The 19225-nt window shown below is 36.9% G+C and overlaps 1 protein-coding gene across 3 annotated transcripts in view; it reads left to right on the top strand.

The window, feature by feature from the left end:
* The window catches only part of sh3pxd2aa (SH3 and PX domains 2Aa), a 121696-nt gene that overhangs the window by 67868 nt on the left and 34603 nt on the right, over positions 1 to 19225 (top strand). For 2 of the 3 annotated variants that reach the window (XM_053614973.1, XM_053614971.1), the window contains exons 6-7: positions 6458 to 6483; positions 18879 to 18926. In XM_053614973.1, coding sequence (XP_053470948.1) covers positions 6458 to 6483; positions 18879 to 18926 — 74 coding nt within the window. The remainder of the gene's footprint in view (positions 1 to 6457; positions 6484 to 18878; positions 18927 to 19225) is intronic. The other variant, XM_053614972.1, reaches the window with a different exon arrangement.

The following is a 19225-nucleotide window of genomic DNA, read 5'->3' as shown; positions in this document are numbered from 1 at the left end:
ATGTTGATACGTGAAATTTTGGAGGGACGGCATGGCGCGGTGACGTAATGATGCGGGCTGTTAATCTAATTATGTTCAAAAACATGTAAAACGGGAACATGACAGGAGCATTCTAAAAGCGACTCATGTAAACATGTAAACATGAGACCTTAATCACATTATTGTCTTACTTAGAGTAAGGTCAATAATTAGATTACTGCTGTCCATGTAAACGTAGTCAGTAATCCAATATTAACCCAATTAAGACAATACTCTGATTAAGACACTACCATGTAAACAGCAATTTTTAATTACCTTAATCCGATTAAAGTCATACTCGAAGTGAACACAAACCAAATTGAAACATGTGGAGTATTCCTGTATTAGTTGCATTATCAACGTGCGTTACAGACATGTACACACCTTAATCACATTATTAACGTCGTGTGGGAGTTTTCACCGCATTTTGCGACAGGACACACAGCAGTGCTCAACTGTTTTCCGGCAAACAAGAGTGCATGGCTGCGTCTGAAACTGCGTGAAATACATGTATCTCGGCTACTATATAGAGGGTAAGGACGCGGTTTGGGACGCAGCCCACGGCTTCAAGCAGTCGTCTATTTGCACGTACAGCATGACTAATAATTAACCGCACTTAAAGTGTTCGTAAAAATGAAACACCCAAAACTGTATATGGTACCATAACGAAGACGAACTGTATGTTGATACGTGAAATTCTGGAGGGAACGTCGGACGCGGGGACGTAATGACGTGTGCCGTTAATAAATCTATGTTCTATAACATGTAAAATGGGAACATGAAAGGAATATTCTAAAAGCAACTCATGTAAACACCTTAATCACAATATTGTCTTATTCAGAATAAGGTCAATAATTAGATTACTGCTGTCCATGTAAACGTAGTTATTGTTAGTGCAGGTACAATAGGAGAATAGTCTGATTTTGCTGTTAGCGCCTAATAACAAAAAAGCTGATTTTCTTAACATTATTCAGTGCCATATTAATGAAAAGTCCAATGTAGAAGTAGTGGAGTTACAGAATGCAATGCAGCAATACACCGCAATTGAACTGCTGATTGGTTAGCATGTGAATAACATGATGGTTTTGATGTCTGTATTAGCATAAACGTTGAAGATTTGGAAGCTACTCTGTTTGAGCAGCGTGTAAAGATAAGGTGCTGAGAAAGCTGGACAGATTAAAACAATAAAGTGCTGCTGCATTGCCCTTTTTATGTAGAGATGAAATGAGCGCTCAATCCTACTGGCACCACTATTTGGAGGTAGTCGAACGCACTTGTGGGTAATGTAGGAAACTGTTAACCAAAGTGAAAATAGATGTCAGTGAAGGAAATTTTTTAAAAAAGAAGTCAACTCAGAATTTCATTATAAAATAAAATATTGGATGCCACTGAAAACCAAATGTTAAATATAAAGATTCATATACAATTCGTCACTGGGTGGATTTCTCTTTAAAGTCCTTCAAGTTAGCTTATTATTGAGTTTTTCCATCTGAAGCAGTATGGAGTTACAACAAGGAATTCTTAAGGCTACATGATACTGTTATAAGACGTCCCAAATACACTGAGCTCAGTTGTTATGATGTACTCATGTAACTCAGCCTGGAAAGTGTCTTAACACAAGCTTATATCAATGAAATTCTGTCACATAAACATTACATTAAAATGGACAAAAACATTGTCTCTTGACATGAAGTACATGGAAGTCTAGTTGTCATGTAGCCTTATCAATAGAGCCTTAGCAATAGAGCTGCCTATGCATATATATTGTTAATGTAATTTAATAAATAGATGTGTGTGTGTGTGTGTGTGTGTGTTTGGGAAGGTTGAATCTTGTTTAACTGCATGAAAGTGCTGCAGGCTTGCTTTAAGAGTCTCCAGAGGAAGTTGCTCTAGTTAAGCACTTTTCAGCATGGTGCCCTCTCTTATTTAATTCACCATTTAAATGGCCTTCAGATTTTAGCACGCAAGCTTTGAGTGGTGCTTTAGTTTCTGATGCTAGCATACCAGAAGTATTCTTTTAACTTTAACTTGCCATGCAATGAATGGAAGACAATAGCATTATTTAACAGCTGTTAATGTTATAGCATTCACTGCTTTGATACATTGCCACTCGATACCCTGGATCTATGAATTAAAAAGAACATAAACATACACGACTATATTTTTGTGCTTACTGCCTCTTCACTCCCTTAATTTAACAGTGATCTTGGGAGCTGTAACACCAAGACCTGTAGTCCTTTTTTTCCCTGTAATTTAAAGACACCCATGTGACACCATGAGGTCATACCCCTAGCATTCTGGGTCATCAGCCTCCACTTTCAGACAGAATGCCGTCAAACAGTCTCTATTTATTTTGTTCAGGAATTTATTACTTGGTTTGGAAAGAGCATTTAATGTCTATTCACAGCAAAGCATATTGATGTACTATTTGGTCTAAGAGTCTTTAAAACCAGAATAGCAGACTGGAAATGGGAATTTTCCTGCTGTTTATTCTGTAGAGAGCATACGTTAGTGACTAGCATGTCCTTCACAGTGTTAGTTTGATTTTGAGCCCCTCAAATTGCAGTTCAAATATCGCTCGAGGACAGCGATATTTGTCCTTGAGTTCTGTTCCCGTTCAGCCAACAAAGACAGGCATTCTGACTCTCGAGCCATGCCGCTCCAGAATGTTCCGGGTGACCTCAGGCACATGGGGCAGAAAGAGATCTTTTATTCGCTTTCCAGAGACACAAAGGGAGAGGCTGGCAAAAGGATGGATGGAGGGATAGCCATGCTAAGAGGGATTATGTCTTCCCAAATATAGTACATTGGCTTAATAGTATAGTGCAATTGACTGAATACAGTGCATGGGTTTGGACAATTGATTTTGAGTATAGTGGAATGACTTAAAAGTATATATCAATGATTTAAGAATATAAGACAGTGGCCAATGACTATCGTACAATGGCTTAAGAGTATAGTGTATTAAGAGTATAGTGCAGTTGCTTAAGAGTATGGTGCAATGGCTTCAGAGTATAGTGTATTAAGAGTATAGTGCAATGGCTTAAGAGTATAGTGTATTGAGAGTATAGTGCAATGGCTTAAGAGTATAATACAATGGCTTAAGAGTATATTGCAATGGCTTAAGAGTATAGTGTATTAAGAGTATAGTGCAATGGCTTAATAGTATAGTGTATTGAGAGTATAGTGCAGTGGCTTAAGAGTATAGTGTATTGAGAGTATAGTGCAGTGGCTTAAGAGTATAGTGTATTGAGAGTAAGTGCAGTGGCTTCAGAGTATAGTGTATTGAGAGTAAGTGCAGTGGCTTCAGAGTATAGTGTATTGAGAGTATAGTGCAATGGCTTAAGAGTATAGTGTATTGAGAGTAAGTGCAGTGGCTTCAGAGTATAGTGTATTGAGAGTATAGTGCAATGGCTTAAGAGTATAGTGTATTGAGAGTATAGTGCAGTGGCTTAAGAGTATAGTGTATTGAGAGTATAGTGCAGTGGCTTAAGAGTATAGTGTATTGAGAGTATAGTGTAGTGGCTTCAGAGTATAGTGTATTGAGAGTATAGTGCAATGGCTTAAGAGTATAGTGTATTGAGAGTATAGTGCAGTGGCTTAAGAGTATGGTGTATTGAGAGTATAGTGCAGTGGCTTAAGACTATAGTGTATTGAGAGTATAGTGCATTGGCTTAAGAGTATAATACAATGGCTTAAGAGTATAATTCAATGGTTTAAGAGTATAATTCAATGGCTTAAGAGTATAATACAATGGCTTAAGAGTATAGTATATTAAGATTATAGTGCAATGGCTTAAGAGTATAGTGTATTAAGAGTATAGTGCAGTGGCTTAAGAGTATAGTGCAATGGCTTAAGAGTATAATTCAATGGCTTAAGAGTATAGTGTATTAAGAGTATGGTGCAATGGCTTAAGAGTATAATGCAATGGCTTAAATGTATTGTACAATGGCTTAAGAGTATAGTGTATTAAGAGTATAGTGCAGTTGCTTAAGAGTATAGCGCAATGGCTTAAGAGTATAGTGTATTAAGAGTATACTGCAATGGCTTAAGAGTATAGTGTATTAAGAGTATACTGCAATGGCTTAAGAGTATAGTGTATTGAGAGTATAGTGCAGTGGCTTAAGGGTATAGTGTATTGAGAGTATAGTGCAGTGGCTTAAGAGTATAGTGTATTGAGAGTATAGTGCAGTGGCTTAAGAGTATAGTGTATTGAGAGTATAATGCAGTGGCTTAAGACTATAGTGTATTGAGAGTATAGTGCAATGGCTTAAGAGTATAATACAATGGCTTAAGAGTATAATTCAATGGTTTAAGAGTATAATTCAATGGTTTAAGAGTATAATTCAGTGGCTTAAGAGTATAATACAATGGCTTAAGAGTATAGTGTATTAAGATTATAGTGCAATGGCTTAAGAGTATAGTGTATTAAGAGTATAATACAATGGCTTAAGAGTATAATTCAATGGTTTAAGAGTATAATTCAATGGCTTAAGAGTATAATACAATGGCTTAAGAGTATAGTGTATTAAGATTATAGTGCAATGGCTTAAGAGTATAGTGTATTAAGAGTATAGTGCAATGGCTTAAGAGTATAGTGCAATGGCTTAAGAGTATAATTCAATGGCTTAAGAGTATAGTGTATTAAGAGTATGGTGCAATGGCTTAAGAGTATAATGCAATGGCTTAAGAGTATTGTACAATGGCTTAAGAGTATAGCGCAATGGCTTAAGAGTATAGTGTATTAAGAGTATAGTGCAGTTGCTTAAGAGTATAGCGCAATGGCTTAAGAGTATAGTGTATTAAGAGTATACTGCAATGGCTTAAGAGTATAGTGTATTAAGATTATAGTGCAATGGCTTAAGAGTATAGTGTATTAAGAGTATAGTGCAGTGGCTTCAGAGTATAGTGTATTAAGAGTATAGTGCAATGGCTTAAGAGTATAGTGTATTGAGAGTATAATGCAATGGCTTAAGAGTATAATACAATGGCTTAAGAGTATAGTGCATTTGCTTAAGAGTATAGTGCAATGGCTTAAGAGTATAGTGTATTAAGAGTATGGTGCAATGGCTTAAGAGTATAATGCAATGGCTTAAGAGTATTGTACAATGGCTTAAGAGTATAGCGCAATGGCTTAAGAGTATAGTGTATTAAGAGTATAGTGTATTAAGAGTATGGTGCAATGGCTTAAGAGTATAGTGCATTGGCTTAAGAGTATTGTACAATGGCTTAAGAGTATAGTGCAGTTGCTTAAGAGTATAGCGCAATGGCTTAAGAGTATAGTGTATTAAGAGTATAGTGCAGTTGCTTAAGAGTATGGTGCAATGGCTTAAGAGTATAGTGCATTGGCTTAAGAGTATTGTACAATGGCTTAAGAGTATAGTGTATTAAGAGTATAGTGCAGTTGCTTAAGAGTATGGTGCAATGGCTTAAGAGTATAGTGTATTAAGAGTATAGTGCAGTTGCTTAAGAGTATGGTGCAATGGCTTAAGAGTATAGTGCATTGGCTTAAGAGTAAAGTACAATGGCTTAAGAGTACAGTGCATTTGCTTAAGAGTATAGTGTATTAAGAGTATAGTGCATTTGCTTAAGAGTATAGTGTATTAAGAGTATAGTGCATTTGCTTAAGAGTATAGTGTATTAAGAGTATAGTGTATTAAGAGTATAGTGCATTTGCTTAAAAGTATAGTGTATTAAGAGTATAGTGCATTTGCTTAAGAGTATGGTGCAGTGGCTTAAGAGTATAGTATAATGGCTTAATATAATTCATTATAGTGTGGAACCTTGTGCTGCTCATTATTAGTGTATGTTTCTCTTTTGGGTGAATGCTATTCATTATCACTCTAGGTTTTCAATTACATTCATATTTGATATTTCCAAGGTGTATCATACATTATCTTTTTTTCTGGGTATTTGTTGACATTATTTAGTCCTCTGTTTCTCTTTTATAATTCTCTTTGTATATCTTTGCCTCTTTGTGCTTCTCTACATTCTCTATAGTCTTACATTTGTGCACACACACACGCACACACACACACACAACTGCTCATACCTTAACAGCTGAGGAGCCAAATCCAATTCATTAATCTATTAAGCAGTGAGGGTTTAGCAGGTCCTCCCTCCATCCTCTGGAGAAACTGAGAGTGAGACTAGAGAAGGGGAGGGAGCAAAAAAAAAATGAACAGGGTTTGAGGGGACAGAGACTGGCTCTGTTTGGGTCACATGATGAGCTGCTGTCTGTTGTAGCATCAGCAGCTCGTCTTCCAGCCTTCAGGATCAAACACTCGCACGCTCCTCACTGTACCACACATTTTCGCTAGTGCATGTGTGTGTATGCGTGTGTACGCGTGCGAATGTTATCAACAAGGACTTCAGTTGCAGCTGGAGGATATACAACCAGAACTCTAGTCATGTCTTTCTGTTGTTTCTTCTTTTTCAGGGACTATGGCACCAAGCGGAAATCAGGTAAGACAGAGAATATCACACCATCACTCTTAAACCTGTTGCACTAATCAGCTGTGTGTAGAAGTGTGCACTAACATCATCATTGCTCAGCATCTTTCACATTCTGTGCATGCTCACTGAATGACTTGCAGTTTTGTTGGATTAAAATGCAGCACAGTATCTAGGCTATCTAAGTCTAGACTAGGTGTGATCAGGAAATCTGAAATTGCTTTATGCCACACACACACACACACACACACACACACACACAACTATTTCTGTGACAAGATGTTTAAAGAAGCATTCAGATCCTGGCATTCAGGTTTTGAAGCTTAGGCAGCACATGTGCATGTGTTTAGGGAGGTGTGGCATTGCGAGGACATTGAAGGGAAGACTGTATTTATATGCATTTTAAGTAAAAAAAAACAAACAAACAGTTAACTGTTAAAGGTGTCATTTAAAGGTGTGGTCAGTAATTATTAATTTATAAAAAGCCTTTTATAGTATTTGTCAAAAGTTTGCCTCACATTTTATAAGTGTTGCACAAATGATTTATAGTATAATTCATGAAATTTAAATGTAAAAAAAAAAAACAGAAGTGACATTATAAAATTGATGAGATTTTGTCTTAATACAGTCCCTTCAGGATTTAGCAATTTTGCGATTGCAGAAATTAACGCAAAATCAAGCAAACTCCGTAATATTCAGAGGAGCTTGCACTTTTTCACAATTACTGCAGATTTTCTGTAGATTTGGGCCAAGATGTGTCATGTGACATCATCAGAATGTGTGTTCAGCCAAAGCTTTCTTCGATTCATGTATGTCAATACATGAGAACAGCTAAAAGGTCTCATTTACCAACAAACATCACTGTGAAAGACTATGCAAAACAATTTCATCCAATTGCAATTTCACCAATTCAAGTAATTCTTAGCAAAAAACAAACAAACAAAAAACCCCCCACAAATTCCATCACAAATTTTGAGAAAATTTGCAATTATCACAAAAGAAAAACAAATCCTGTATGGACTGTACAGTAACATGTCATATTAGGTTTTAGGTTTATCTTTCCATGAATTTTTAATAGTACACCTACTGTAGACAACAGGGTGGGGTTTAACTGCACATCTATGGGATGGAGGGAAAATGACAGTTTGACATCAGTCTTGCTGATAATTCTGAGGCCAAAATAATTCAGATGATTTAGTATATTTCATATGAGTGAAATAGTTCAGGCTTGGATTGGTGTTCAAAAAGATTCAGACATCTCATGCGGGAGCTGGGCTAGATTTCCAAGGAAGACCGTGTGAAGGTTGGTGCGCTGTTACTTCTGTCGTTCTTGGTGGTATTTCCTGATTGCTGTTTATGACATAATCTTAATGTTGCAGATATCAAGAGGGAACTCATTCTGATTGATGTGTTTTCAGCCTTGTTTCCAGTAAAATGACTCTGACCAGATGGATGAAAATGGTCTAGTGTTCATTCTTATTTAGTGTGCGACCGCGCTTGTGTACATATGCGTGTATTTACTGTAGTTTTCAGGCTGTACATGTGGAAATGCAATTGAGTGCAGATTTCAAAGCTGACCATATGCACAGTCATCCACCCAGATAAAGCATATGCACACAGGAAGCAGTGGTCATTAGTATCCATTATGGACCACACCAGTAAGGATATGTAGGTCGAAGAATAATCAGTGTACTTCCTGTGGTATCCTCGAAAGAAAGATATTTCTTGCAACAAAACATCCAGGAAAAGCTTATAAACGAGTTTTATTCCATTTGGCTCAGTTGCTGAAATGTCCTCATGAACTTTCTTGCCATTGTTTAGCTGCTTGATAACTACTGGCATTGAGCTTCGTTTCCTCTTACGCCCTTTGAAAATTGCAACCATTGGGGTTTTGTTGTTTTAAGGACTTTTCCAAATAATTCCGTATGACATTTTACTCCTAATAAATATTTGCATGACAAGCCATATGCTAACATTTACGAGCTCTCCATAAGCCTAAAAGTGTTTTGCACAATACTCTTCATTAAAAAAAGTATTTATTTCCAATTATATGTCTGTTAGGAATGTAATTAAATATGAATACATTATTCGGAATGAACAGATGATGTGCTCTAAACAGATACAAATACAGATACGAATGAGGGTGCACTGTTCTTTTTTAAGAAAGCTTGACTTAAAGGTTCATCTGGTTGAGACTAGGGATGTGCATCAGGCCAGGGATCCCATGGGATACAGCAACAAAAGCATGAGAGGAGGAGGTTTTTATTTTCCTACGGGTGTGAGAGAGTGATCAAATATCTTGTTGGACAAACAGGGACCACTTTAACATGAACAGTGTACAGTACAGCATTCATTCATCCTTAGTAACTTCCTGGTCAGGGACACAGTGGTATAAATTAGGCAACTAGTTTCTTTATATTTTGGGTAAGTGCAAGCTAAATTAATAGCTGTGTGAGCGGGATAAAAACAGTCCTGCACAAGTCTGTAGTTGAGATCAGTTGTGAAGAATTCGAGTGATGTAGCTGAGGTTCAGGAACTGTCAGAGCCAGGATTCTGTGTTCTGGTGCTTCTTGGGGAACAGTGGTAGCTTTCTTTAAAAAACAAAGAAACAAACAAAAAAACAAACAAACAAACAAAAAGAATCCCTTTCATTTTAAGCCAGAGACTCACTATGGGTCTAAATCCAAAAACAGGTCCATCTCCAGATAAGGTCAATGCATTACACCCCTAATGCATATACATATTGAGAATTTAGTTAATAAATTAATTAATGAGCCCTGACCTCATTTAGCTCATTTTGATTGATGTAGTACAACCAAACAGCTTTAATGCAAATATATCAGACCTACCATCGAACCATACTGAATTCCCATTCTGTTTTTTTTTTTTTTTTTTTGCTATACTGTGCATATACAGTAGATGAATTAATGGGGCCCATGTCATCTTGAGCACAAGGCTGTTTGTTTTCCATCATAATAGCCTCCCTTGACAGGCTTGCCATGAGGAACCTCTGCAAACAGCTGGAAAGTATCTTTTAGCTGGTGGCGATTTCAAAACAACTCTGTATTAATTGTTAGATGTGGATTGCGCTGACTCCACATCTCACAGTGTTTTTCAGAAAACTCTGGATGATCTCATTGGGTATTGGGTTGCAAGTAGCATCAGTGGAAAACTATTTGTTTTTTTTAATGTTGAAATATGGACAAGAAATTTGGAAGGGGTAGGTTTGGGGCATTGTACTTGGACTGGAAAGAAAGATTGCTTTGCCATGAGATAGTGGTGTAGGTTAGCAGTGATTGTGTCTTTTTGGACAAATATAATGTGCAGAACTTGATGACACCAGGAGGACTGCAATGTGTGTGTTTGTCTGGCTTCAGTTCAATCTCTTCCAAGCATGCATTAACTAATCAGGCATTTTAAGACCATCTGTTTTAGTGAAATGATCTCGAAATGGGAGCCAAAAAGACAAAACCCTTTAGTTTTATTGGTGCTTTCCAAGTCGCTCAAACTTGACTCTAATTGCACATTATGGATTATCTTTAGCATTGGAGAAGAGTTTGTTGGCCTCAAGCTCCTTGAACAGGTGGCTCCATGCCTTGTGAATGGCAGTAGTTCTGATTTAGTGGAATTGTACACTGTTGATCCCAGGATGGGACTATCAAGGCAGGATCTGGGATTCTGGATTACATCAAGTCACATTTTTGTATTGAGCATTTTGCAGTAGACATTTACAGATGTCAAGATCTGTACCCGTAATGAGTAAGACAACATTGAAGGTGGTAAGAAAAAATGGCCGTGCCTTGTTGAACCAGTTAGGTGCCAGTTATACTCCAAATAAAGTCCAAAATAGCTGAACACTGCAAAAAGCAAAATTTAACAGGAATTGGAGTTAGACCAGCCAGTTCATTTTAATTTCATTCAATTTTGCAGGTTTTTATTTTTATTTATTTGCTTACTTTTTTTGGATCTGTAAAAAGATTTTGAAGGTAGTGTTCTAAACAGGATATTATTAGAGATATTGTATAAGAACATTTTAACACATTCATCCATGTTGGACCTGGGTTACTTTTACATGGGGATCTACTGAAGTGTAAGAGATTGCTGATTATTAGATCCCTGATTACTTATTATGTGCTAATTGCCTTCTATATTTTGTCAGAAATTTAGCTCCTTCTGTAATTGCCTCATTTAATTTAATAACCGAGCCTGGTAATTGTTATTGTCATGCTTGTTACGTAACACTGACATGTACATCCGGGCAGTCCAGACTATGTGTGGCAATTTGAGCAAATTACCCACATTCCTTATCCTGTCCAAATTGCTCAGTCAGATTCCTTACAAATTATATTTAATTGTATGACCAAGCTTCCTCTGGTAAAGCTAAACCAACTTGAATAGTGTAAGCTAAAATGTGTCATTAATGGACGAAATGAGCACAAAATAAGAATAGTATGAATAATAATATGAAATGTGTATATATATATATATATATATATATATATAATTACCAGTCAGTTTCACTGAAAATATAAGACATGCTGTGAATAGCTAGAAATATAAAATGTACATGTCTGATGCACTTCTGAGAAATGAAGATTGCGGGAATAAACTACTCAGATAACTCCAGATAAGACAAGGTGATAAAGTAGTCACAGAAAAGTTCTGTTCTTTATCAGGTCTGACTTTAAGATGAGTGTGAAAAAGCAGACATGCTTTCTGTTGTCTCTAGAAGCCTATGGGTGGTCATTTTGGTGCCAACAATTTTTAAACATAATAAAAGAATAAATAGTAAACACAGTAAAAGTCAAAATAGGTTTTTAGAACAACATTGTAAATTTCTTTAATCAGTTGGTGATCTATGGGGTCTAAGCACCTTTGGCAAATAGTGTCCCCAGTGACCAGTTCTTACCAAGTTACATAGAATAGTAAAGAGCCCATAGATTAAAATTCAGTTCAGGCTTTGTGACTGTAGTTCAATGCTAAAATGCCTGATGAAATCTGACTGGGTGATGGTGCTTATGCATTTTTAAATAACCCAGTAATCATTAGCAATTCCCTTACAGATTAGCACAACAATGCAGTACACCCAGTTTCATCCAGAAGTACTGTTCCTGAGAAAAAGCTATTTAAATATAACCCCATCCCCTATTAATGACCATGCCTCAAACTCTGCAGACATTCTCACAATCTCGTCCTGAACATATCTTTCAAATGTTATGTGATTCCATGCAATCAATCGTAAGTTACAGCTTTTTGAGTAAATTAAGCCCTGCCCCTCAAGAACTGATTAGCATTGTGACTAATTGTTTCCAAATCTCAAAGTGTTTAAATAATTAGTTTAACATTTGTTTAAGGAGTTAGAGGAACTAACTTTACTATGATGGCTTGCTTGATTGAAACCATTTTCCAAAACCCAGGAATTTTCTTCCCCACACATCATTTTTATGATACACAACACGATGCTATAGTGATGAATTTTCAACAAACTGTTGCCTGTCAGAGATCTTTGAGACACAGCAGGGATATTATAGCCACTCAGTGGGGATTCTACTGAGTTTAACTTTGTGCTTTACTCTATTGTCAAATTGTGGTGGTAAGTTTAGCTCCATAGCTGCAAAATAAAGGCGATTGGTTTGTGTGTGTGTGTGTGTGTGTGTGTGTGTGCCCGTGTGTGTCAATGAAAAGTAATGGCATGGTGCTTAACTTAACCGTGGGTAGACCAAACCTTTGCTGTTTCTAAGTCCCCTGTAGCCACTAAACTTTTACTGTCTCATTGTGGCCTTATTGTCTAAACTGTTTAGCTGTATGCAGAATGAAATAGTTCTTTTGTCTATTGTTCACCATAGTCTTACGATATGCTATATTTAAGGATTTGGTATAAACAATGAAAAACCAAGTGTAGGCCCATTTCACATATTTTGATTTATCCAGATTTGTACAATTAGCTGTTCTAGGATCAGCGTTATGGCTGATTGCATGATTGGGTGCTCTTTAGCGCTTGTAAAACTTAGAAAAGTTACATTTTATTAAAAACAAAAAACAAAAAAACTTTTCAACATTCATCATGGAAACATCTCAGACAAACGTCTTTTTTTCCTTTGCTGACAGTAGCTTAATTTTGCTCCTAAATGAGTAAAAGGGATGAATGTAGAATTTTTTTTAAAACATAGAATTAGAAAATACACAAAGTATAGCATGAGGACATTGAAGACATTCTAATGATGTACTTAAAATGTATAATTTTGATAACCTGGTTGTACTAAAGTGATCTTGTCAGTCAAAATCACTTAACATAAAAAATAGAGTATGAGAGACTTTTCTTCTTCACATGATCTTCGGGAAATTCAGATGATGCAACTTTTTGACTATTCCAAATATTTCATAGGGATGAATGTGATCAGGTAATAGAGTTGAGTGAATGTTGTCTGACACTAAAATGTACATCTTTTTATAACCTACAATAATGTGAAAAAATAACTACTCCCCTGGAAATTGTTGGCTTTTTTGACATATTTGGACAAGCAAACATTTGATCATCTTTGAAACAGTGTCTATTAATAAAGTTGATATACTTGAATAAAACCACAAGAAAAAATAGGTTTCTCAATCATTTATTGAACAGAAATATCAATAGTGTGATGTTCTTCTGTGGAAAAAGTAAGTACACCCTTGGCCTCAGAAGCTAGTATTGCCCCTTTACAGAAATAACCTCTTGTAGGTGTTTTGCATAATTGACCAGTCTCTGACATCAGATTACTGGAATTGTTGACCACTCTTCCATGCAATATTCTTTCAGTTGCAAGTTGTTTGAGAGTTTTCTTGCATGTACTGCCTGTTTAAAATCCCCCCACAAAATTTCAATGGAATTCAAATCCGGGCTTTGACTAGGCCATTCCATAACCCTCTATTTCTTCTTTTTGAACCATTCCTTGGTGGATTTGCTAGTGTGCTTAGGATCATTATCCTGTTGAAAAGTCCACTTTCAGTTCAACTTCAACTTGGGACAGATGGCCTCTCATTATCTTCAAGCACTCTTTGATATGATGCAGAATTCATAGTTGAATCAATAAATGCAAACAGTCCAGTTCCTGAGGCAGTGAAGCAACCCCAAACCATAACATTTCCACCACCATGCTTCACAGTTGGTATGAGGTGCTTCTCCTGAAAAGCTGTCTTTACTCTGCGCCAAATATGTCCGCTGTTACTGTGGCCAAACAAATCTCTCTTTGATTTGTCTGTCCAGGTCACATAATTCTAAAAGGCCTGGTCTTTTCCTATATGCTCATTGACAAACTGTAGTCTTGCAAAGGCTTTTTCCTATCATGCCTCCCATGCAGGTCAAATTTGTGTAATCTCTTTCTGATTGTAGAAGCATGCATTTTGACACCAAGAGTTGCAAGACTTACTAGCGGATCCTGTGATGAAATTTTGGGGTTCTTGGAGACTTCTTTTTACATCTGACGGTCTGGTCTTGGGCTGAGTTTGCTGGAACGGCCAGTCCTGGACAAATTGGCATTTGCAATCTGCGCCATTTGTACAGTATTTTCCTTACAGTGGAATGTAATTTCAAATAATTTGGAGATCTTTTTAAATCCGTTGCCAGACTCACAAGCATCCACAACCATTTTTTCTGAAGGCACCCAATCTTGAGCACCTGATTCTAATTTTATGGATTTGAAGGTGTGATAAATGTATGGGTGTACTTATTTTTCCCTATGACTGACCTGTTTTTTGTTCATTTAAATTGTGAAAATTACTACAAAATGTTAATTTTATGTCATTTGATAGAGTGTATCAGCTCTATTAATAGGCACTGTTTCAAAGAGGATCAAATGTTTGCATGTCCAAATATGTCAAAAAAAACAAAAAACCCCAACAATTTCCATGGAGTGTACTTATTTTTTTCACATGACTGTATAATGGACGACCTATGGAAAAGAATGTTTTAAGCTTGAGATGGATTCAGACATTAATGCAAAAAATATATAATCCTTGAAGTATTTTAACAATTATTTTTCAAACTAAATTGCATATGTATTTGTAAATGTAGACGCAAACGACACTCCAGTCTTGAAATCACACTTATGTTGAAATGCCTTTATTTTGGCTTGGATTCTGCAATTGTTGAGTTTGAATCTGATCATGATTTGTGTGTGTAACATGATTTTCAGGCAGACAATCTCTCTTGCTGCACCATTCTGTCTTTTTTTTTTGTTTGTTTGTTTGACCCATGTGAGAACCAGATGTGTGGGTTTGGGGGGGGGGGGGGGTGTCAGTCGGTCAGACAGACCCCTGCTTACGTGGCATCAGGGATAAAGTTTCACTGTGACGTAGCAATGGCCAATACTGTTTACACAAGCCTCAGAGGAGGGGGGCACCAAGGAGGAGGGGAGGTGATACTGATATGGAGAGGGGGAAATACGAGTGACACAGAGAGAACGAGACAGAGACAGACATGGACGGAGACAGAGTACTGGAGAGATGGAAAATTGTGGAGGGGGTAGGCTTAGTTTTAGAAGACAGCAGGGCAAAAGGATCTGCGTGCATGTGTGTTTTCATTGAGAGGAACAGTCGTAAATGGGTCCGTGTGGTTTTACTACAAATTTGCATTTAGCATGCAGTGCACTTTTTGCAAAATTCCACTCCATTTGTAGCTTTGTTTGAGTACGTTCTCAAGCACGGTGGGCAAAGTTAAAAAAAAAAAAAAAGCCTGTGGATTAGAGCCAGTTAGAGTTGCTGAATTACAGCATTGAAATTCCAAAGGTCAGAGTATCTGGGGCATTATGTTCAAAGGAGCAGTTTTTTACAGTCCCCTGTTGACTGTGAGGCAAATCGCAATTGCAATGAAAACTTTAAAGATACAAACCTTTCCTCCTCTATTAAAGCTACAATTGTGTGCAAAAGTTTGTGCCCCCTTGGTTTCTGGGTGAAAATATATTATGGATTATTTTATTGTATACAGAAAGCGAATTTCATACTTATTTAATATTATAGTTGAGTCCAAGCTCAAAGGTTTGATATACTGTAGGTAATTTATCTAAATGAATCTCACGTCAGTGTCGAAAGACATAAAAGTGTCAACATAAGTACTTTAAGGCATGAAAAGTTGAAAGAGGCTATTGAGAAGTTAACTGTAAGTTAAGGGTCACTGGGATAAAAAACAAAACAAAAAAAAACAACAGCTACCACAAGATATAAACCAGAAAATGTTGACCTTTTACCAGACTGAACAGGACATAAATGGATAAATGTTTAGACATACCATAGCAGTGCACACCATCGCTTAGGAATGTAAGAAAATGTACAAAAACAAAAATGCGACCAAAGAGTGGAAGGGAAATAAGTGAAAAAGACTGAGACAGCATCACAAACTAAATAAAATAAACTAAATAAAACAAACACACACAAAAAAAACCAGCAGGAGACCTGAAAAAGTCTTTAGAGACACAAATGGAATAAAAGTCCACATGTATATATCACATTCAGAAATTTTTTGATATTATAAAATACACTATTGATAAAATACACTGTTTGATTATATTCGTTAATTGATCATGAAAAGAAATCTATAAAAACACCCATAAAACTCAATAAAATATCTTGTTGGTTTTGTGATTTTGAAATTAAAGTGGCAAACTTTTTGCTTTAAAATGTTTGTATGCCTTGTTGATTGACTAAAGAAAACAGGACAGAGCTGAGTAACTCTGTTTAGCCTAGGGGCGGAGCTTATTTCTAGGCTGGAAAAAGTCAACACAACTAGAAATCGTTGAAAAATCTAGCCAGATGCAGTCCATGAAAATATACAGAATCTAGGTTTTGTGATGCATCTGGATCAGATCTACCTAAGAAGATAGTACGTGAGCTAAAAGTAAATAATGTTTCCAAATTGTTGATTAGACAACAAAATAAAACAAGAGCAATATTTCTGTAACTGTTAAGCATCATTGGTAGCAAAAGGGACAGTAGGAGATTGTCCTCAACATAGTAATTGTGTTTATAATGTTTTCTTTGGTGATGTTTTCTTCGCTGTTCTATATTGAAAACAGTTTGGTAGAACTGAGGAATTTGCAGTCAGTGAAAGGCTATTAAATGATGTGACAAAGTAAGTGCTCCACACCCTCTTAGAAGAGGAAATGTTTAGGACAGAGTAGCAGTCAGTGTGTTCGTCACGTGATGGGGGGAAGAAAAAAAACAGTCCCAAAATCTTTCTGCACTGGAGAACAGATGTAGAACAGCCTGCTGAATTTCTGCTTCCACTGCACATTTAGTGTGTGAAATGTTTTCAGCCATTCCTACTTTTGGTTTTCTGCTGTCGTAGCCCATCCACCTCAAAGTTCGGCATGTTGTGTGTTCTGAGATGCTTTTCTGATCACCACAGTTGTAAAGACTGGTCACTTGAGTTACTGAAGCTGTCCTGTCAGCTTGAACCAGTAAACAATTCTCCTTCTCTTCTGACCTCTGTTATAAACAAAGCATTTCAGCCTGCAGAATCACTGCTTAATTGATGTTTTTTATGCCATTCTTTGTAAACTGTATAGACTGTTGAGTGTGAAAATCGCATGAGGTCAGCAGTTTCTGAAAAACTCAAACCATCCCTTCTACTACCAACAACCATGCCACTGTCTAAGTTACTGAGATCACATTTTCCCCCACTCTGATGTTTGATGTAAACATTAACTGAAGCTCTTGGCTTATATCCACATTAATTTATGCATTGAGCTGCGGCCACGGAATTGCCTGATTGGATAATTCCATGAAATATTTCTATTAACATGGGCTTATTTTGGTTGCTTAATGGGTGTTCTGATAGTGTTCAATACCTCTCTCTCATATCCTGATCAACAGCTCTGATACAGACAGTAATGTTTTGGATAGTCATCTTGAAATGATGAAATTTTGAAAACAATGCCAATAACCGAATGAAGCCATATGGTTTTTTTTTTTTAAGGCATGCTGCTTACTGCCTTTGTTATAGTCCATTTTTTTAATGGAACAATTGTGTACATAAAGTTTGAGGATAACTGTAAAACTTGTAAAGACAGCTAATCAGAAGTGCATATCCTTTTAAAGTGAAATGTTTCTCTAATGCACACGTCATGTGGCCACTAAGGGTCAACACGAAAAAAACCCCCCACCAGAGTTTGTTCGCCTCTGGTACAAAATCTGAAAGGAATTAGTGTGTACATGTATGTTAGGAGGAGTAATGGGAGGTGTAGAGTTAATATCAGTCAGCTGTTCAGTGTTACACAGTCAAGACAGGGCGGAGTTGCCATGTTTTGAGGAATTTGATGCGATTTCATGCATTTGGCAAAATTCCTTCCATTCCGAATTACTAAAATTGCTAAATTGTGTAAAGGCCAAGTGTAACCCCTGTTGCTACCTTCATACATACACATGGTGAACCAGACTTTTAGGATTTAAGTAGAAATAAGATAGGATTGGCTCCTCATAATATATAATGCCCAACTATTATATACTGAATATAAAAAAACAACAACAGATATTTGAACTCTATACAAATTTTCAGTTTTAGTCTGTGTGGAACTAAGTGAGTGCAAAATGAATGTCCAATCATCTCACAGGTGAAATGTTTGGGATTACGTTAAGTGATGGAAAGCATTATTACACAGTTTCCTTAATTTATTTGACTTGGCCAAGATTACTGATCTGATGTGTCCTGGTTAAAGAATGTGAGCAGCTAAATTAAGTGATCCAAGGAATGGAAAGGTTGGTAGAAATGGGAAGGGGGGCGGGGGGGGGGGGGTTGAAAGAGGTGGTGAGGGATAAAGGGAGCGAACGCTCAGCGAAAATCTGGAGATAAAATATTACAGCCGGTTCATGCTGTTCTGCGTTCTATTAAACACAGCAAATCTGGCTTGCTGTGTATTTATGTTTAGGAATAGCATTCATTAGCTACATTAATAATTGTCAGTGGAAGGTTTTCACAAGGATAGTAAAACAAATGTGTGTGTGTGTGTGTGTGTGTGTGGGGGGCAAACTGAAGTTACAGAAGACAGCGATGGGTCAATGATGAAGTGTTAAAAGCGTTTAAATTCATCTCAGAACAAGCTACGTTCAATTGTTAGCAGCAATTCTCAAAATGTTAATGCCATTCGGATAGAGTGTGGTTTTTAATTGCATTCAATGGAAAATTAACAGAGCTCAGGGAGATGGACATGGGTGGAGTTACAGTATGTCATGGTTACTAATTCCTGCTTCATCACATCCACTTGCTGTAAAATGAGAGAGCGTGAATTGTGTTAGCATGCGTATGATCATTGAATTAAATATTGCCTGCATGCTTATAGGAAATAGTGATAGGATTGAGTACATTCTGCTCTTTTGCTACTGCTGCTCTTTGCTACTGCTTGACTGATTTTCCTTTTCCTCTTCTGCTCTTTGCCAAGTTTGGATGTATGGCCTACAGGACAGTCCCACCAAGTCTGAGGCTTCAGGTAGGTATTTCTATTTCTTACTGAATGCCCACTGTGCATTGTGCATGCCCTTTCCCTCCATTTTTTCCCTTTCTGCTTCTAGCTCTTAAATGGATACTTATGGAACATTACAAAGCATGCAAATAATTTTTTACAACACGTCCCATTTCTATCCATCACCTTACTGAGGATTCAGCAATTTAGTACAGTAGCATGATGTTAAGCACCTGTTAAAGCACTCACATCTGAAAGGTATCAACACGTCTCAAAAAGTCCTCAATAATCGGTTCCGTGATCAATCTCCAAAGTGAAGCTGTATC

This window comes from Ictalurus furcatus, chromosome 26, assembly GCF_023375685.1.
Source record: "Ictalurus furcatus strain D&B chromosome 26, Billie_1.0, whole genome shotgun sequence".
In the NCBI taxonomy this organism is placed as follows: Eukaryota; Metazoa; Chordata; class Actinopteri; order Siluriformes; family Ictaluridae; genus Ictalurus; species Ictalurus furcatus.
This window is presented reverse-complemented; position numbering and strand designations above follow the sequence as displayed.